At 40.6% G+C, this 22,219-nt stretch overlaps 1 protein-coding gene across 6 annotated transcripts in view; it reads left to right on the forward strand.

Annotated features, from left to right (window-relative positions):
* Nucleotides 1-22,219, forward strand: part of adcy3a (adenylate cyclase 3a) — a 263,750-nt gene that overhangs the window by 13,373 nt on the left and 228,158 nt on the right. For all 6 annotated transcript variants that reach the window (XR_005281946.1, XM_038298655.1, XM_038298658.1 and 3 more), the window contains exons 4-5: nt 9,458-9,588; nt 13,004-13,115. Coding sequence is in view for 5 of the 6 variants with exons in the window: in XM_038298655.1 (XP_038154583.1) it covers nt 9,458-9,588; nt 13,004-13,115 (243 nt within the window). In the remaining variant the exon portion in view is untranslated. The remainder of the gene's footprint in view (nt 1-9,457; nt 9,589-13,003; nt 13,116-22,219) is intronic.

Here is a 22,219-nt window from a genome sequence, read left to right on the forward strand (position 1 = left end):
ATGATAAGATTGAATCGAGAGAAAAAGATTGACCACCTGGATTGGCGAGGGTTAGCCTGTTTGGTTGACTGGATGTAAGCCAGATTTTTGTGGTCAGTCCACACAAGGACCGGATGCTCAGCTCCCTCCAGCCAATGCCTCCATTCTTCCAACGCCAGCTTGATTGCCAGGAGCTCACGGTCACCCACATCGTAGTTTGTAGTTCTGTTCTGCTGAGGAGAGCCTACGGGAGAAAAAGGCACAAGGGTGTATTCTTTGATCTGAATCAAGTTTCTGGGAGAGAACAGCTCCAACACCGGAATCTGAAGCGTCCACCTCAAGGATAAATTGTTTTGTAGGATCAGGTTGAATAATTCAATTCAATTCAATTCAGTTTATTTATATAGCGCCAAATTCACAACACATGTCATCTCAAGGCACTTTACAGTTCAACCAGATCATACAGTCAAATTGATACAAAGTTTTCTATCTAAGGAAAACCAGTTGATTGCATTGACTCATTGACTCAAATACAATCCCCCACACTAAGCATGCTTGTAGCGACAGTGGAGAGGAAAAACTCCCTTTTAACAGGAAGAAACCTCCAGCAGAACCAGGCTCAGTGTGAGCGGCCATCTGCCGAGGCCGACTGGGGTTCAAGGAGACAGAAGCAGAGATAAAAAAAGCAGCTGTAAAAGGCGGCCCCGTCCAGGAAACACACAGCCAGGCAGACGAGCTCCAAGGCAGCTCCCATGCCAGAGGACGAAGAGAGCACATCCACTCAGTCACGGTCAGAGAAACAGGACCACACTGGAAAACAGGCCGATCTCCAACATCTATAAACAAGGGTGTTGATAGAAGCAGCACAGCTGATGTTTCTTTCCAGGATGACGTCACAGCCAAACAGGAACAGACGAGGCAAAGCTACTCTGAGGAAAAGCAGAGAGAGCAGAAGGTTAGAGATTGAACTAACAGATTCTGCAGAATAGGAGAACAGAGAGAGAATGAAGCAGAATGATGAAATGGGGGTCCCTATGTCCTCCAAAAGTCTAAGCCTATAGCAGCATAACTATAGAGATAGCTCAGGATAACCTGAGCCACCCTAACTATAAGCTTTATCAAAAAGGAAAGTTTTAAGCCTAGCCTTAAAAGTAGACAGGGTGTCTGCCTCACGGACTAAAACTGGTAGTTGGTTCCACAGGAGAGGAGCCTGATAACTAAAAGATCTGCCTCCCATTCTACTTTTAGAAATTCTAGGAACCACTAGTAAACCTGCAGTTTGAGAGCGAAGTGCTCTGTTAGGAACATAAGGAACAATCAGATCTCTGATATAAGATGGAGCTTGGCCATTTAAGGCTTTATATGTGAGAAGGAGGATTTTAAATTCTATTCTTGATTTAACAGGAAGCCAATGAAGAGAAGCCAGGATAGGCGAGATATGATCTCTCTTTTTAATTTTCATTAGAACTCTGGCTGCAGCATTTTGGATCAGCTGAAGGCTTTTAACTACAGTTTGTGGACTTCCTGATAGTAAAGAATTACAATAGTCCAGCCTTGAAGTAACAAATGCATGGACTAGTTTCTCAGCATCACCCCTGGACAGGAGATTTCTAATTTTTGCAATGTTCCTCAGATGAAAGAAGGAAATTCTAGAAACCTCTTTGATATGGGATTTAAATGACAGGTCCTGATCAAAAATAACACCAAGATTTTTTACTTTATTATCTGAAATCAGTTTAATCCCATCCAAATGAAGTGACTGACTAATCAGCTTCTTTTTCAGAGACTCTGGTCCAAAGACTATAACTTCTGTTTTGTCTGCATTCAGAAGCAGAAAGTTAAGAGTCATCCAGGTTTTTATGTCTTCAAGACATGCCTGTAATCTATGTAATGGGTTAGCTTCATCTGGATTTATAGACAGATATAGCTGGGTATCATCAGCATAACAGTGGAAATTAATCCCATGCTGTCTAATAATTCTACCAATTGGGAGCATGTATAAAGTAAAGAGAATTGGTCCTAGCACTGATCCCTGTGGTACTCCACAGGTAACCTTTGAGCGTGTTGAAGATCTATCATTAACATGAACAAACTGAATTCGATCAGATAGATAAGATTTAAACCAGTCTAGTGCTGTTCCTTTAATTCCAACAAAATATTCAAGTCTTTCTAAAAGAATATTATGGTCAACTGTATCAAATGCAGCACTAAGATCCAACAGGACGAGCACAGATACAAGTCCATTATCTGAGGCCATGAGAATATCATTAGTGACTTTCACCAGAGCTGTTTCAGTGCTATGATGAGCTCTAAAGCCAGACTGAAACTCTTCAAAAAGTTCATTATGGTGGAAGTGATCGCAAACTTGTTTGGCAACTACTTTCTCAAGAATTTTGGATAAGAAAGGAAGATTGGATATAGGTCTATAATTGACCAAGTCATCTGGGTCAAGAGACGGTTTCTTAAGCAGAGGTTTAATTACAGCAACCTTAAAAGCTTTAGGTACATATCCCTGTAACAGAGATAGATTAATCACATCTAAAATGGAGGAGGAGATCAAAGGGAATACCTCCTTAAATAACCTGGTTGGAACTGGATCTAACATACAAGTTGAAGGCTTAGATGAAGACAATAATTTTGCTAATTCAGAGAGTTCAACTGGATCAAAGCAGTCTAAACCCGGTTCAGATTCCATGACTACCTCAGGTACAATCGCGGATAGAGGAGTGCTTATGATCTTATTTTTAATAAGATCAATCTTATTTATAAAGAATCCCATAAAATCATTGCTGCTAAGAGCAGGTGGAATGGACGGTTCAACAGAGCTATGGCTCTGGGTGAGTTTGGCAACTGTATTAAAAAGAAATCTAGGATTATTCTTATTCTCCTCTATTAATGAGGAGAAGTATGCTGCTCTTGCTTTACAAAGGGTCCTCTTATACAGCAGTAAACCATTTTTCCAGACTAGAAAGGACTCTCGCAGGCCTGTGGAGCGATATTTTCTCTCCAGTTTCCTAGCATTTTGCTTCAAAGTACGCAGCTCTGCATTAAACCAAGGAGCAAGCTTTCTATTTTTAACGGTTTTCATTTTCAAAGGAGCTGCGTTGTCTAAGGCAATACGCAGAGAACTAGCAACCCCATCAACAAAATCATCAACCTGTGAAGGGGAATAAGCTAAGCTTTTGCACTCTGCAGCACTGCTCAGTGACACAGAGGAGAGAGAAAGTGAAATTGATTCTTTAAAATTTATAACTGCACTATCTGATAAAGATCTACTAAAATTGAACCTTCTTTTGGGGGAGGAGAACTCTGTTAAAGTAATCCTGAAGGTTATTAGAAAGTGGTCAGAGAGGACAGGGTTGTGAGGAAATACTGTTATTTCTTCACATTCTATGCCGTATGTCAGCACAAGATCCAAAGTATGAAGATGAGAATGCGTGGGACTATTCACATTTTGAACAAAGCCAATAGTGTCTAAGATAGAATAAGTACCGGTGCTCTGGAAAACATGGATTTTAGTTTCTCGAATGCAGCTTGGGCCTCGGGGGTCCACTGAAAAGTTCGTTTAGAGGAAGTTAGTGAGGTTAATGGAAGGGCGGTTTGGCTATAGTTCCTTATGAACCGACGATAGAAGTTAGCAAAACCTAAAAACCTCTGTAGTTGCTTTCGATTTTCTGGAACTGGCCAGTCTAGGACTGCCTTGATCTTGTCCTCAGAAGGTTTTACCTGGCCGCCCTCGAGCACAAACCCCAGAAAGGTGACTGAAGACTGATGAAATTCGCATTTCTCGGCTTTCACGAACAGCTTATTCTCCAGTAGTCTCTGTAGGACAAGACGGACATGTTTCTTGTGTTCATGGAGATCCGTGGAATAAATGAGAATGTCATCAATGTAAACAAACACAAACACGTTGAGGAAATCTCTGAGAACATCATTAACAAGGGCTTGGAAACAGGCTGGAGCGTTAGTCAGACCAAAAGGCTTCACCAGGTATTCAAATTGGCCCAAGGGTGTCTTAAAGGCAGTCTTCCATTCATCACCCTCTCGTATTCTAAGGAGGTGATAAGCGTTTCTTAAATCCAGCTTGGTAAACACAGTTGCACCCTGCACTGGTTCAAAGGCTGAGGCGAGAAGAGGCAGTGGGTATTTGTTTTTAATTGTAATCTGGTTCAAACCTCGATAATCAATGCATGGCCTCAGGGAACCATCCTTCTTGCCCACGAAGAAGAAACCGGCGCCCAGGGGAGAGGATGAAGGACGGATTATTCCAGCAGCCAATGATTCGTTGATGTATTTCTCCATAGTCTCTCTTTCTGGTTTGGAAATGTTATACAATCTGCTGCTTGGAAGAGGAGCACCAGGTAAAAGTTCTATGGCACAATCGTATGGTCTATGTGGAGGTAGGGACGTCGCACTGACCTTACTGAAGACGGGAGCTAAGTCATGGTACTCGGAAGGAACAGAAGAAAGGTCAGGAGAGTCCATCTCCCCCCCACCTCTAGGAGACCCCACCAAGGGGGCAGCCGAACGGAGGCATGTCTCAAGGCATGAAATGGACCAAGATTCCAGGTGACGTTCTGTCCAATTAATGTGAGGATTATGCTTCTCCAACCACTCGAAGCCAAGCACCAGAGGGGAGCATGCAGAAGGAAAAACAAAAAATGTTATTGTCTCTCGGTGGTTACCTGACAGAAGTAGCTCGAGGGGCTGAGTTTGATGGGTAACTTGGTGAAGTCTCTTTCCGTCAATAGCAGAAACACTAAGAGGTTGAGTCAGAGGAATGGTTTCAATTTGGAGTTGTTGGACGAGGTTTGAATCGATTAAGTTCCGTTCACAGCCTGAATCGATGAATGCAGAAAAGGAGAGGCTTTGGTTAGAACAAAACAACGTGGCAGGAAGCAACAATCAAGGAGATTTCTTAGTGTTAATTTGGCCCACCAGACTCCTCAGATCATCTGGCGGGCCCAGGCTTTTGATTTAGCCGGGCAGGTAGCGATGAAGTGTCCACTCTCACCACAGTAAATGCATAATTTGCTTAGAAAACGTCTTTGTCTCTCCTCTGGGGTGAGCCTCGTGTGTCCCACCTGCATGGGTTCAACATCTCTTTCGCCCAAATGAGAGGCCTGAATAGGCAGAGGTAGAGACTGGGACTTAGGTCTCTGTATGGGCAGCTGCTCTGTAGAGGAAGAACAAACAGTCACGTTATGTGAGGCAGGAGAAAGTGTCCCCTGCTTTTTAGTACTGTTTCTGGCACGGATTCTATTGTCCAATCTGATCGTGAGACGAATTAAATCTTCGAGGGTAGCTGGTTCGTCGAGGGTTGCAAGCTCATCTTTAATGTGCTCATTTAAAGCCATGAAATAGACTCCCTTCAGAGCGCTTTGGTTCCATCCGGAAGCTGCCGCTTTAACCCGGAAGATGATGGAGAATTCAGCCACAGAAGAATGTCCCTGCTTTAGATTGAAAAGAGCTTGAGAGTCAATGGTTTGATCAGTCTCTTGGTTGAATACCTGAGTAAATTCAGAGAGGAAATCAGAGTAATAGCAGTTAAGGCTATCGTCGGTGGCAAATCTTGCCTGAGCCCACTCCAAGGCTCTTCCTGTTAGCTGAGAAAGGATGAAGGTTATCTTTTTGTAGTCCGTGGAAAAGCTGCCTGGAGAGTTCTGAAAAATCAAACGACACTGAAATAAAAATCCTTTGCAATCTTTCATGTTACCAGAAAACTTTTCTGGAAGACTTGGGCGGAACTCGGATGACGTCACTGCTGGTGACCTCGGAGGTGGAACTGGACCCGGAAATGGTTGTGGTGCAGCATTAGCGCTGTTCAGATAGTTAGCATAGCTCTGTAGCATATGGTTATGAGTATCAACCAGGCGGTATAACTCATGGAGCGTTTGGGTTTGTCCTTGAATTTGGGCATCCTGCTCCTCCAATCGACGGGTGAGGTGATCTGCTGGGCCTTGAGTTTGGCCGCAGTGTTATGTCATGATGGGTTCTCAAAGAGCGACCCAAGTATGCAGAACACCACTGACGGACACAGGAATAAAAGTTTAACAAGTTTATTTTGCTACAAGCACACAGAATGTACTGGTTCTGGCTAGGGCCTGGATACTGGTTCACCAGAGTCTGCGTGAGAGACAGTTCAGTTAGCTTTGCAAGTTGGAGCTTGATTTCTTGATGATTACTGATTGTACCTTGAGGGTTCTTGAAGTTAGCTTTGGGAGAGTCACTGTTGGATCTGGAGAGGAGTTGATCAGCAGAGTCCGCTTGCTGCTTCAGTGTCTCACGTCTAATAATGAACAGACCTTGGCTTTGGGTTTTCCAGCTCTTAGTCCTGAGCTGCATGGAAGTTCTCTATGGTTCTTCGGGTTTGGCTCTGAGGGTCGGCTCGGCAGGTTAGCTCTTCCTGAGCTTCACAGAGGAGACACTGGTTTCCTGTAAGACAGAGACAACGGTTAGAATCCAGGCTGGATTCAAAGTAACAAAGTAACACTGAGAGTCTAGGCTTAGGCGCTGACCAACTGGATCAACACTGAGGCGTTGAGGCAAGGTCTGAAGACAGCTTATACAGGTGCTGGTCATAAAATTAGAATATCATGAAAAAGTAGATTGATTTCAGTAATTCCATTTAAAAAGTGAAACTTGTATATTATATTCATACATTACATACAAACTCATATATTTCAGATGTTTATTTTGTTTAATTTTGATGATTACAAATGACAACAAATGAAAATCTCAAATTCATCATATCAGAAAATTAGAATATTACTGAAGACCAATAAAAACAAAGGATTTATAGAAATGTTGGCCAACTGAAAAGTATGAACATGAAAAGTATGAGCATGTACAGCACTCAGTATTTAGTTGGGCCTCCTTTGGCCTGTATTACTGCAGCAATGCGGCGTGGCATGGAGTCGATCAGTCTGTGGCACTGCTAAGGTGTTATGATAGCCCAGGTTGCTCTAATAGTGGCTTTTAGCTCTTCTGAATTGTTGGGTCTGGTGTATTGCATCTTCTTCTTCACAATACCCCATAGATTTTCTATGGGGTTAAGGTCAGGAGAGTTTGCTGGCCAATTAAGAACAGGGATACCATGGTCCTTCAACCAGGTACTGGTAGCTTTGGCACTGTGTGCAGGTGCCAAGTCCTGTTGGAAAATGAAATCTGCATCTCCAAAAAGTTGGTCAGCTGCAGGAAGCATGAAGTGCTCTAAAACTTCCTGGTATGTGGCTGCGTTGACCCTGGACCTCAGAAAACACAATGGACCAACACCAGCAGATGACATGGCACCCCAAACCATCACTGACTGTGGAAACTTTACACTGGACTTCAAGCAACGTGGATGAAGTGCCTCTCTTCTTTTCCTCCAGACTCTGGGACCTTGATTTCCAAAGGAAATGCAAAATTTACTTTCATCAGAGAACATGACTTTGGACCACTCACCAGCAGTCCAGTCCTGTTTCTCTTTAGCCCAGGCAAGACGCTTCTGACGCTGTCTGTGGTTCAAGAGTGGCTTGACACAAGGAATGCGACAGCAGAAACCCATGTCTTTCATACGTCTGTGTGTGGTGGTTCTTGAAGCACTCACTCCAGCTGCAGTCCACTCTTTGTGAATCTCCCCCACATTTTTGAATGGGTTTTGTTTCACAATCCTCTCCAGGGTGCGGTTATCTCTCTTGCTTGTACACTTTTTTCGACCACATCTTTTCCTTCCCTTCGCCTCTCTATTAATGTGCTTGGACACTGAGCTCTGTGAACAGCCAGCCTCTTTAGCGATGACCTTTTGTGTCTTGCCCTCCTTGTGCAAGGTGTCGATGGTCGTCTTTTGGACAACTGTCAAGTCAGCAGTCTTCCCCATGATTGTGTAGCCTATAGAACTAGACTGAAAGACCATTTAAAGGCTTTTGCAGGTGGTTTGAGTTAATTAGCTGATTAGAGTGTGGCACCAGGGGCCATCAATTTTGAACCTTTTCACAATATTCTAATTTTCTGATATGATGAATTTGAGATTTTCATTTGTTGTCATTTGTAATCATCAAAATTAAACAAAATAAACATCTGAAATATATGAGTTTGTATGTAATGTATGAATATAATATACAAGTTTCACTTTTTAAATGGAATTACTGAAATCAATCTACTTTTTCATGATATTCTAATTTTATGACCAGCACCTGTATAGTGGATCCTCTGATGATCTTGATGGGCTGCAGCTGTGCAGGAGGCGGGGCTATTTTCCCCCAGTCTATGCATTTCTCATAGGCTTCGAGAGCGGACCTCCTCAAGGGAGAAAGACGCTCATACACTGGGTGACGCTAGTGCCTTTTCTTTAAGCCCCACCACCAACAAACAAGTTGAGTGTCTGGTAACTAGTAGCAACCTGAAATACGCTGAGAAAACAGATTACTGAGGTGAAATGGAATCTGCTACGGCACTCTTGCCGTCTGTGTACGCCACAGGTCGGTATCGTGTGTGTGTGTGTGTGTGTGTGGATGGGTGGGTGCTTGTGTGTGTGTTCTCATTTTTGTTAAGAGGCTGAAAAGTAACTTTCTAGAGCATAGACTACCTCCATCTAGTGATGTCGGTCTATTGATTTTGATGTATTGATTGAAAATTGTTCATTATTACCTTGGTTAATTAACATCTAATGTTAACTCTACTAAATTTTATAGCTGTAGGGTAAAATGCTTGTCTTTGTTCAAAAGACTGTATTAACTGTAAAGACTGTCTTTTACATCAGCCTGTTTTCAGGGCCTTTTTTTTGGCTACATATTTGTTATTTTTGGCATAAATCAGTATCTGTGACCTGTTTTCATTTTAAAAAATGAACATTGGCACAAACCTAGCCTGTATGTATTTTTTTGTATGTCATCGAGAGTATTTAAATGATTTTCAATCAGGAAAAAAATGTGTGATTAAAATGCGATTAATCGCGAGTTAACTCAGGCATTGATGCGATTAATCGCGATTAAAAAATTTTATCGATTGACAGCACTAATATATATATATATATATATATATATATATATATATATATATATATATATATATATATATATATTGTGAGTATATAAAGAATTGTAAGACTGAAAGGTCTTTGTCAATTATTTATTATTTAATTCTCTGCAGTTTGAAGCCAGCTCTGTTTCAAGAGCTCATCTAGAACCTCTGGAGTCAATTTCACAAACAAGAATTATTCTTAATACATAGAAAATAATTAATAACAATGACTGTCCACTTCAAAGGACTGTTAAACTCCAACAGTGTCATAAGTCAAAGACGTCTCCAGATCCAGTAAAAGACTCACCGCTACAAAAGATCCTTCCTGCCTACAGATATTAACATCTACAACAACTCACTGTAAAATAAATATTTATTTTCCTTTGGGATTAAAAAGCTGTTTTTTTTATTTAATTGAAGTATTGTTCATGTTTCTAATTTACTTTTATATCTTTTGTATATCTACCGATCATAGGAACGTCTCCTGCTGTCCATTCTTCCAAAGCATATAGCTGATGAGATGCTTCAGGATATGAAGAAGGAGCCCAGTCAAAAAGAAATGCAACAGTTCAACACCATGTACATGTACAGGCATGAAAATGTCAGGTAACTTGGCCCTATGTTGCACTAAGTCTGTCTAAAGTGAGGTGTCTGGTAGCCACATTTAATCATTATTTAACGATCTCCAAAGAAAACCCCTGCAAAAATAGCAGGTTATGCCTTTTCTGATTAATTACTTGGTGAATTATTGTATAACAAAGTTATGTCATCTACTCCTCCTATCATACCCCTCATCTTTCAGAATTGGCTATTTCGTGGCAGCTTGATATCAGGAGCCTCTGTTCCACCTTATGTTTCCCTCTTGAACCTGAAACAATGCAATACTGAGAAGTAAAATCTTAGCACTTAAAATTAGAGGAAATTTAAGCTGTTGTGTGCATTAATAAAGTCTCATTTAAGAAAGGAGACAGAATAGTTGATTTATCTACATGTTTTAAAAATATATATTAAAAATGAACAAAACCAGTAATTGGTATGCTTTATATGCTGATTAGTGATAGATTAGTGATTAGTGTTAGCTTTTTAAGAACAGGATTATTATTTGTTCGTTTACTAGGCTTTCCACAGTGGTATCTTTGATCTGAAGTACAGTAGTACTAATTAGTATCAGTTAAAGGCTCTTTAGGAAGGAAGGACTGAAGAATTGTCAATCAAGGGTGAGAAACTGTATGTTTTGGAGAGAGTTGAAGGTGTACCAATCAGAACAAAATCTGTTTTATTGTTAGTAAGTTTGAGATAATTGAACACAAACCATAATCATCAAGGCCATCTAGGCAACTGTAAAGGGAGGGAGGTGGAAAGAAGGAGTTAGGTTTGCCAGAGAGATAGAGCTGGGTGTCATCCACGTAGCCATGAAAATAAAAATGTTATGTTTCAGCAAAATCTTATGAAGAGGGGTGATGTAGTTGATAAAAAGAAAGATACTGAGGACTGAGCCCTCAAGGACACCTGAAGTGATAAAAATTTTTTGAGCTGAATGACTGTGACCAGAAATATATGTTTTAAATTAGTAGCGTGAGGTACAGGTGCTGCCAAAAGATGATAATCTATCGAGGAGGCTAAAGTTTGATAGGATCTTTAGTTCAAGGAGGATGGAAAGGAGATCGGAATCCGCTGCAATAAGGAGGTTTTTAGTAAATTCTATGAGTGCAGATTTAGTGCTGTGACAAGGTTAGAAACCAGACTGGAATTGTTCATAAAGGTTATTGTGGATTAGGTAAGTGTCAAGTTGTGAGGTAACTACTTACAAGTATTTTAGAAATAAAGGACTCATTTTTTTATTTTTAGAATTGGTGTTATAGCAGTTTTAAAGAATATTGGGACAATCTCAGTGGTCACTCAAGAGTGAATGATAGTTGTGATGAGGGGTAGGAGGGAGGGAAGGCAAGCTTTCAGCAGGGGGGTAGCGAGAGGGTTTAGTTGACAGAAAAAGGATTTGGAATTGTTTATTAGTCCTGACATAAGTGAAGGAGTAAGGAGTTCAAAACTGGAGAGATGCGTAAGTAATTAAAATTGGAATTTTTTTTTAAACAAAAGATTTTTCTCACCCCAAGTCAGAAGGCATGTTCATACTTCTTACTTCCCCCCTGATTGATTATGGATATACCGTAAATCCTCTAATACAGCTCCTTTATTTCACTCAGGTACATCTTGGTCCAGGCCATTAATGGAAGGAGGCCAGAACCTATAAAATACTAGGTTAATTTATTAAAAAAGCACAGTTACCATAACAGTATACAGAACATTATTCAGACATCTTCCAGCAGCTGCAAATGTTCTGCATGGTAATACGGAAAAAAAAGACACAGAATGGAATCTTGGCCAAACTGACAAGCGAAACAAAGTTTAAAAAAAAAAAAATGTATGGAAACTGTTCTGCCATCACAGCGAAATTTTATTTGTGGTGCTAAGTGGAAGTAGGCTACCAGTATCATATATTTCAAGAGAAATTCAGAACAACGAAGGCCAACAAAATTCTGTAATTTTAATGCTGTCTGGTTACCACCAGACCTACCGGTAATCACATTTGTCTTTCAGATCAGAACGATTGTGTAAGGCCACTACGATCTCTGTGTAAGGATGGGACTTCCCATGCTAATGGCTTGGATTCATTAGCAAACATTCTTCTTCTACTTCTTCTTCTTCTTTATGGGATTTTATTAGAGATTACCGCCACCAACTGGTATGGAGTGTTGGTCTGAATGGCTACTACCTACTTATACTGAACAAAACCAAATCAACAAAACAAAAACCAACAAAACCAAAAGATTCAAATCCTCTCAATTACATTGATTAATCTAAGATGATGAAAAATAATTACATGACACTTATCTTTTGAGTTCTTTCTAAGGATTTCTGTTAGCAAACATCATCCCCTGTGGTACTTGTATGTTACTACCACAAGTTGTTGAGGACTGCCCAGAAACATCATTTGTTCTAATTATAGCCCTGGCCTGTATACGAGCCCGGCCAGTTTTTACCTCCGTAGACAGAAATCCCGGCCAATATTAGAGACCCAGCCGCTAATGGAATACAGGCCAATATTAGAGGATTTACGGTAATCTATTCATAAATGCCTCGTCTAACATAAAAACAAAACAAAAAATACTGGATGCCGTAATCATTGTGCCCGGTGTTTCGTGAATAAGTGTGCCTATCAAACACATCAGAAATTGCGTGCTATAGCAAAACCTCTTTAACAGATCCAAAAGTCACTGATCAGTCTTTTTGTATAAACATATTCTCGAGCATCTTCCTATATACTTAAGCTTAATTTTGTCTAAAACATTTCACCATTATGGCCTGCACTGTAAGGAAAATATGGTGATGTAGGTCCCAAAAGGTAGAGTTCAAAGCTGTGGAAACGTTTTTAAATGTCCTGTGCCTTCAACCGGGTATTACATACTGAATGATGTAGAGTTATCATTTTTTGCTACTTATGGGCAATTCAAATCAGTTCTAATGGACATTAGATTAGGGGTGCCCAAAGTCCAGTCTATGAGCAATGTCATCCTGAAGCATCTAGATGCATCCCTTCTCTAACAGACATGAATCCAAAAACCAACTTGTCACCAGGCGTAGGCTGAGCTGATGGAATTTAGGAGTTAAATTCAGGTGTGATAGAGAAGAGTTGCATCTAACAGTTGCAGCTTGATAGTTATTAAGTTCTGGACCAAAGCACCCACATTTTAGATACTCTGGCATCTGTAACTAATATTCATATGTAATTGTGTGATACTTTTTGAATAAGTGTATTATGTACCTGGTTTTGTTGTTTTATGTTCTTTTTGTTTTGTTTGTAATTAATATAAAGGATACATAGATACAATAGCTCTACAAGAATAGTTTAAAAGATGTGAGAGGATGTTCTGAATATCATATTATTTGGTGTTATGCTCTTGCAAATATAACAAAATGCTGTAATAATGTGCTTTTTTTTATGTCTTTTGTTGTCATCTAGTATTTTGTTTGCAGACATTGTGGGTTTTACCCAGCTGTCGTCATCTTGCAGTGCCCAAGAGCTGGTGAAACTTCTCAATGAGCTCTTTGCTCGCTTTGACAAGTTGGCTTCAGTAAGTTTCATGGTTTAAAATAACTATTTAGGGGTGGGTATAATTTATTATCAATGTTTAACATAAGAACAGAATCCCCGTTTACATCAAGATATCTGGAGCAAACCTTTGTATTGATGCTTTCTTGTCAAACTGTTAATCTGAAGCACAAATGGCATCACAAGCTTTGGTCCACTGTGAGTATTCAAGTGTAGAAATCATCTCAGTTTAGCTCATGTTGCGGTGCACAGACATTTGCAACACTGTCAGTGTCCACATTGCAGTAGAAAGTCTCCAGCGAGCCCACATCAGACCAGATTATGAGTTTAGAGCTAACATAAGTAAGTCAACATAAGATGCTTTTTAAGATTTAATACAGTGGGAGGGATGCTAGGGGAAGCAGGTTTGACCCCTCAGGAATATGAGTTTCTACATATTTTTACTGCACTCCACCATATTTTATCTTTTTTTCATATGTAAACTTAATACCTGGGAAATATTTGTGGAAAGGGTCAAATGGAGGTGACTGGTGTTTTAAAACCATTCGAAACTTAATTGGTCTCACATGTTGAGACTATTGGCGACCTTGAGCGCTCAGCCAACTCTCACAAAGAAGTGATAGCTAACCTGCAAGCCGCCATTTGCAAGCTGACTGCCATCATCGATGATTAAACCAAAAAAATTTGAAGATTTGGAATCACTTTCGAGAAGGAAGAATATCCGTAGTCTTTGTCTTCCTGAAGGGCCCTAGAGTTCTCAGCCCACTGCGATCAAATCCCAGTTATACAAGAAATACTGGGTCTCAACGAGAAACTAACTGTGGATCGGGACACACCGTGCTCTGCGTGAGGGACCCCCGGATGACAAACCCCCTCAAGCACTTGTTGTTTGAATCTTTCTGTGTCATGTATGAACAAGATTCTGAGATGGGCACCTCATTCTTCTCTTCTCTGTTAAATGGACAGGATGATCTCGATTTTTCCTGACTTCCCCCCAGCGGTGGCCAAAAATCGTTCTGCATTCTCACTGTGGAAAAAGGCTCTTTATCCTTATCCCAATGTGAAGTGCAGGCTCCGTTACCAGGCAACTCTACGCATCACTCTACTGAATGGAGAGATGCACTCCTTCGGGGACCAGATAAGGGAACAATAAAAAGGGCCACACTGGCTCCACTGAATGAGTGCTATGCTGCTCTAAATGAGGGAATGGCCATTCGGATGGAGTGACTTGTTGGTTTGGTCATCTTTTTCTTTATTCCGAGGTGTTTTTTTTGTCCCGTGTTTACCTATGGTTAACTATAATTAACCCAATATGGTTCTGCTTAAGTATCACTCTATGTAAAATTTCGATGGACTTTGATTTGCTTCTTGTCACATCTTTCTGTCTTCTATTGCTCAAGCAGCATGTGGCGGTGGTGTATAAGGCGTTATAGTTACAGTATAAAGCCCAATAACTTAACTGAACTCAAAACTTGGTGAAACTGATTACATTAAATATTTTAAGTAACCAAGACTAGCAAATAAAAGTTACATACATAATATTTAATAGGTCGGGGTAATTATTTTTAACTTATCTGATACAGTTTTTCATATTAAATTTGTTATTTTAGTTATTCTTTATTCATCATTTTTAGTTTAATTTACGAATTTTAATCAAGCATACAATACTTACATTTTCTTACTGCTATAAGGAAAAATATGTTGCTATAAAAAGCAATTAAACGTTGTGAACAGGACAGGCAATATAAATGAAGGTTAAAGTTTTATTAACTTCAGAAGACATCTTGTCAAACAAAATGTCTTATAACATCCATGTTTCATGCAGCCAAGGACATAAGTGTAATGGAAGAAAGACTTGAAATCTTTGTACAGAACTGACAAAAATATTATTGGGACACACAAATTATATAACATAAATTAAAATCTATTTTCCTTCGAAGAAAATGTCTGTGAAGCTCAAAGTACTCCACCAAACGCAAAAAAATTCTAACTTAGCAAAAGCCAACAATATTAGCAACAAAGAATTTTAGAAAAATGTAATGGTATTTGGAGAGGATAAACAACAGACTTTTATTTAAAAAAATAAATAAATTCAAATACTGGATCAGCATATACAATAAATTAATATTGGGATCCTTTTAATATGCTTATCAATGGTTCTATAAAAAGATTAAAGGATCACTGTGAAACCAATTTCTAGAACCATTTTGTAACAAACACAGCAATAACATTTTGTTAAATATCCACTTAGAAACATTAGAAGTCCAGAACTGTTTATAAAACAAAATAAATAAGTAAAACACTAAAAACCTCAAAACAAGCACCTGAGCACCTGAAGAGCTGAGTCAGAACATCAGATACTTTCCCTGCGCAAGGAGCTCTCTTCTGAAATAAGCTATGGAGCTGGGGGGAATGTTGGTCTAACGGCGCATAAAACTGGCTATTAACACTAGAAAGCCCAGAGAAACGAGTATTTTCATCAGCCTCCAGTCCCCCCAACAGTACTTCACAACTCATGAATCCCTTTTAAGCGCTTTGATTTGAGAACCATTACACCCCCTTCAGTTTCGGTTTTAGCTCAAGCCACTCTGTTGACAAGTGTTTTACCTGTGATTAGGGGGGAACAAATCATATTTGTAATTAAAAACTAGGTCTACGTCATCAGTGTCACCAACACCGTAATTATTCAGACAGCGGAGCCACCCGTAGTGATCAGACGACACCTGATCTGTAAAATGAAAATAGCTGCATTAGCTGGAATGCTGTAGAGAGGGAAAGAAAGAATATTTATAAAGTAATGACGATTTGCCCGATATAGAGGAGCGACACCATCGTGAGAGTGCTGTAAAGTTGGCAATATATTCACAGATTCAGCATTTTCGGATTAATAACTCGGCGGCGGATGATTTATTCTACAAAACAGACATCTCTCCGCAACCACATCAAGGCAGACAGTGAGCTACAAGCATATTTCCCTCAAAACAAGTCTCCTATTGCACTGGGAGAATTACATTGGACCCTATGCAGAGCTCGCTCCTCTGCAAATGCTTAGGGACTGTCTGCAAGTTGCAACACCATAGTAAAAAAAATCTGAGAGAAATATTCAAAAGCATCACCCAGGGGGATTATTATCAAATAATTTAATGTATATCTTATCTCATGTCTTTCATACCACAGTTATTGGACTAAAAAATAATAATTTTTTGAGGAATTTCCCAAATGGTAGATGACCTGTACTTATAGCGCTTTTTCAAGTCAGGAGACTTGACCAAAGAGCTTTACACTACATTCAGTCATTCACCCATTCACGCACACGCTCACGATGGCAAGCTACATTGTAGCCACAGCTGCCCTGGGGTTCACTGAAAGAAGCGAGGCTGCCATACACTGCCGCCACCAGGCCCTGTGAGCACCATCAGTACACAATGCACGTGAAGTGTCTTGCCCAAGGACACAACAACACTGAAAGTCGGAGCCAGGGCTTGAACCGTCAATCCTTCTATTTCAGGGCAAACTCCTTCATCCGACACCACTGTCGCCCTTGTCTCGCCCTTTTCATATCATTCAACATTTCAGCTTAGAAAATGACACAGTATGACTTCAGTACTGGATTAACGTTTATTTCACCCAAGGAAAAGAACTACATATGAAGCTACAATTGTCCCATTTAGCAGTTTGTTACAAACCCAAGATGAGTCTTTCCTGCATGGAAACCAATGAGTCAAGAAAGGGTAGTTTATTGTCCTCGGCATCCTCTCTGGTGAATTTGATGTTATGGTCAACAGAGTTGATGTGTCTTGTTAAAGCTTCCACTTCCTTTAGCAGGATTTTTTACGAATGTGTCATCCACCTATCTAAACCAGTGATTTGGTGTTAACGACAATTCCCCCTTTAACGACGCAACCTTCAGAATCATAGACAGGTTTCACATATTACAGGCTAACAATGGAACCAAACAACCCACTCAGCGGTTGCCATTTGCATGTTACCAAGCAATACAAGGCCTTGTCTCTATAAAGACTCAAACTCAGACATTTGAATTGAGAAAGCTTCCTGGAGAGGTAGCGAAACGTCTTCAAAACTTGGAAACCAAGTCCAGTGGATTTTTTTGTTAAACTTTTACGGAATAACTATGACCTGGATGACTAAGAATCTTCATCAGCATCAGAGATGGGAAGTAACGAAGTACAAATACTTTGTTACTGTACTCAAGTAGATTTTTCTGATATTTTTACTTTACTGTACTACTTATTTTTATGGCAACTTTTTACTTCTACTCCTTACATTTTTACACAAATATCTGTACTTTCTACTCCTTACATTTTAAACAATTGGCTCGTTACTTTAGTTTTGAATAATTTCAATGGAGTTACCGTTATTAATTTTCACGTCATCAATACCAAATTCAATCTAATTGGATGGGAATCTACGTTGCAATTGACGCACCACTACAAGATGAATCGACAGATTCGCCGGTATTCATTCGCGGCAAATCATTGCAGCTTGGTGGCGGTGGCGTTAGCATAGTAGTATGGACGACGAGATGATTGAAAATGAACACAACGGAGATCTAGTCCTATTGGCAGATATCCATTTAAAATGTAGGCAACGGCATGAAAAAAGTGGTTTCTACTTTTACTTTTATACTTTAAGTAAATTTACAAGCCTGTACTTTGTTACTTTTACCTGAGTAAAGAAGTTTAATCAGTACTTCCACTTTTACCAGAGTATTTTTTAACACAAGTATCTGTACTTTTACTCAAGTACGGAAAGTGAGTACTTTTTCCATCTCTGATTCAGCATACATTTCAAAATATTTTCTCCAACTAACTCTAATTGGCTTATTTATTAGCATGTGGCTTACTCTGAAAGCAATAATAATCCTACCAGTGTCTGATCCAAATAAATCTTTGTAAATCAACATTATATGTTGTCTAACTCATCGTATTATTTAGTTCCGACAGCCGAAACATTGAAAAGCTGTCTTTGATGTCAGCTTAAATCATCTCATGTACCAGCATTTGTAGTTTTCTGCAAAAATACGAAATGGAATCATTTACAAGCAGGATATATTCAATTCTGCTGAATGGTGCTTGAATGATCCTTCAATCTGGCCTGCAGAAAAAAAGCATGCTCTGTTCCATTTATGGACATCCTATTTGTGGTGTAAATGTTTTGGCTGTTTGTTGTTTTGATTAAATCTTGTGCTTCTTGAGGCAAACTTGCATCTAGGTGACACTCACAGCTTGTGTCCGTGGTCAGAAAAAGGGTGAATATAGGTGATTATGCTGTAATGTGTTGATGCTTGGTTGCAAGTGTTTTCAAAACATTCTTGAAATTCTTGAAAAACTGATGTTTCCCCTCAAATCATATGGTCCACAAGTAAATCAGAGGACTGAAGCACTTTATTAGCTCAGGGTAGTGCTCAATAAACCGGGCTTACACTGTGCTGGTTTTTGCCCTTTTCGAGGCGATTTTCCAGTCGTGCCAGAATTTTTTGATCGGGCCGACTTTCAGCCTGATCGTGCATTGTGTAGTGTACAGGGGGTAATGAGGGGCGATCAGCCTCTCATGACCACCTCCCAATCAGGAATCGCAAGGTCTTTGACTTTCTCCCAGCTGTTGTGCTCAAATCATTCAGTGGGCATACACAAACAATGATTCTTGTTTTTCTTCTTCCTCTCAGATGTAAACACAGAAGCATGGTGGGAGTGAAATGGAATTCTCTCTGTAAAATTGACAGACTGTAGTAGCTATGTTTACTGAGCCACTTTCATCAGAGGTTTTAAAACCAGATTGAAACTCTAGAAAAAGTTCATTATGGTGTAAGTCATCACACACTTGTTTAGAAACTACTTTCTCAAAAATTTTAGATAAGAAAGGAAAATTAGATGTAGGTCTATAATTGACCAAGTCATCTGGGTCAAGGGACAGTTTCTTAAGTAAAGCTTAAGTACAGCTTCCTTAAAAGCCAAAAAGGCTAAGATGAAGATGATAGTTTTGCTATCTCTAAAAGTTCAACTGGATCCAAACAGTCTCAACATGGTTCATATACTATAGTTTCCTCAGATGGTGGCTCAACTCCTACAGAAAAAAGATATTAAAGACTACTGGGAAGTGGAGCCCCAGGTAAAAGGTCAATGGCACAATCGTATGGCCTGTGAGGAGGAAGTGACAAAGCACTGACCTTACTGAAGACAGGTGCCAGATCATGGTAGTCAGGAGGTACAGTGGATAAATCAGGCGGATTAGCTTCCTGATAACTGGCTGGGGACTGAATAGATGGAGCTGCAGAGCGGAGACATGAGACATGGCAGGAGGCAGACCAGGACTCAATGTGTTTTTTAGCCCAATTAATGTGTGGGTTGTGACGCTCCAGCCACTCATACTCGAGAACTAGAGGAGAACAGGCAGATGGAAAAACAAAAAATGAAACTGTTTCCCTGTGGTTACCGGAGATCAGAAGTTTGGGTGGCTGAGTCTGATGAGTTACTTGAAGTAATCTCTTCCCATCAAGGGCTGAAACTCTGAGAGGGCTTTTCAACGGAGTGATCTTAATGTTTAGTTGTTGAACCAGGTTAGAGTCAATTAAGTTTCTCTCACAACCATAGTCAATGAAGGCGGATAAGGTGAGAGATTGATCCGACGTAAAAAGAGTAGCAGGTAACAGCAGATGAGGAGATTTTTCAGACTGCAGGTGGTCCGCCAGACTCCTCATATCCTCTGGCGGACCCCGGCTTTTACTTTAGCTGGGCGGGTAGAAAAGAAGTGGCCGGGTTCTCCACAGTACATGCACACTTTGTCTGGCTCAAAGTCTATTATCCAGACGAATAGTTATCCAGACGAATAGTTAATCTTATCAAATCCTCCAAGGTCACTGGTTCATCTATAGTAGCCAGTTCATCCTTAATTGTTTCATCTAGGGCCTTGAAATAAGCGCTTTTAAGCGCGGGTTCATTCCATCCGGAAGCAGCGGCTTTTACCCGGAAGTCAATCGAAAAGTCGGCTACAGACCTATTTCCTTGTTTGAGGTCTAATAGACCACGAGATTCAGTACATTGGTCAGTGTCATGGTTGAAAACTAGCGAGAATTCTTTTAAGAATTGTTCGAAGGTGCAGGAAAAACTGGATTCTGAGAGAAATCGGGCCTCTGCCCAATCAAGGGCTTTTCCAGATAATTGAGATATGATAAAGGCTATTTTTCTCTTGTCATTCAGAAAACTGGCAGGAAAGTGTTCAAAAATCAGTTTACATTGAAAAAGAAATCCTTTGCACTTACTTGGTAAGCCAGAGAATTTTTCCGGAAGTGAGGGGCGGAATTCCGGAAATGGCGGACCGGGTTCTGATCTGATAGGCGGATTTGCCTCAGAAACCGGAAAATGAGCTGGCTCCGCTCTGGGAGTAGCTTCACGGAGATAGCCGGCTAACTCCTGCAAAGTTTGATTTGTTTGATCAAGACGGATGTTAAACTCACAGAGAGCGGTGTCATGGCCTTTGATGAGAGCTCCTTGCTGATCCAATACCCTCCGGAGTGTGTATGCTGGGTTAGCTTGTTGGCCAGAGTGTTCTGTCATGTTTGTTTTCAGGGATCTAACCCACATGCAGAACAATCAGAGGCTGGGAAAAAGTTCACAATGTTTATTTGTACAGTTCACAATAAATGCATAATGATTCTGGGATTAATCGGGTCCGGGTCTGGTCACGACTTGTTTCACTGCAGAGAGTGACAGATTGGTTAGCAGTCTTCCAGTGAACTTGTAGATTGTGTGTTTGCAGGTCTATACCTGATCAGAGAATGAGCAGAGCGGTAGAAGGGGGGAACCAGGAGGGTCCAGAGGCTGAAGGCAGGCAGAGGGCTAGGCAGAGGCAGGGCTGAGTTGTTAATCTTACAGAGCAGGTTCAGAGCTTCTCTCTCAGGTCTTTCTGAGAGCAGGCAGGCAGGTATCAGACTGATTCGGATTTCCAGGGTTCTTCTGAGAACAGACTGCTTGGTTTCACGCTTGAGAAACCCTTCCAGGTTTCAAGTTTCCAGGCAGGTTCTTCCTGAGAAGCAGAGAGGACAAAAGCAGATTAGGTTCAGATTCAGGCTTCAGGGGAGTCAGAGATTCAGACAGGCAGGTATGCTCAGGCTTGCTAACCATAACTGGCAAAACACACTGGCGTCGGAGTGTTGCTCTGCCTCTGCTTAAATGCCGGTCTCCTGATGAGCTCATGAGCTGCAGGTGTGGTGGTCAGCTTCAGCTCCAGGAGACCTAGAACGCCCTCTGCTGGAGAAAGGTGGACAGACCTCCAGATCCCAACATGTAAGCACAAAGCCAGAGTTTGAAGATCAGAATGTGTGGGAGTATTCACATTTTGAACAAAGGCTATCAAGTCAAAATAACATTAAAGGCTGCATTTAAGCTATTACCTTCAATGTAACATGGATGTAAAAATCCCTGATTGTGACAATTTGTCAGTATTTAACACTCAGTCACACAGGAATTGTCATGATTGGTTCAGAGAGGCCCAATATGCAGAACACAACGGAGACGGAAACTAGAGTAAAAGTTTAACAATGTTTATTGTACACAAGCACATGGAAATATGTCAGGTACTGGTTCACGTCTGGGGATCTGGTTCACAGGATACTGAAAGGGAGACAGTTCAGTTAGCCACGTAACAGAAGAATGTGGAGATGTTATCTTCTGAGATCTACCTTGAAGAATCCGGTTTTGGCTTTGAGAGAGGCACTGTTGGGTCCAGAGACTGTTTGATTCAGCAGAGTTCAGTTCCAGCTTCAGCGTCTTGCATCTAACGTTTGGACAGACCTTGGTTTTCCAGCTCTTAGTCCAGAGCAGCTTGGGTATCCAGAGAAGGATCTTCAGGTTTGGCTCAGAGGGCAGGTTCGACAGGTTAAGCTCATCCAGAGCTTACAGGACAAAAACTGGTTTCCTGTAGGCAGAGATAAAAAGGGAATTAGAATCCAACTGGGAGACTAGAAGCAACAAAGAATTCACAGAGGTAGTGAGGCTTAGGTGCTAACCAAACTGGATAAACACTGCGGCGTTGATGCGAGGTCTGAGGACTGCTTATATGGTGGAGGATCCTCCTGTTGATGAGATGGGCTTCAGGTGTGTCGAAGGC

The sequence above is a fragment of the Cyprinodon tularosa genome, unplaced genomic scaffold (genome assembly GCF_016077235.1).
Source record: "Cyprinodon tularosa strain WSP-4 unplaced genomic scaffold, ASM1607723v1 ctg411, whole genome shotgun sequence".
Lineage (NCBI taxonomy): Eukaryota > Metazoa > Chordata > Actinopteri > Cyprinodontiformes > Cyprinodontidae > Cyprinodon > Cyprinodon tularosa.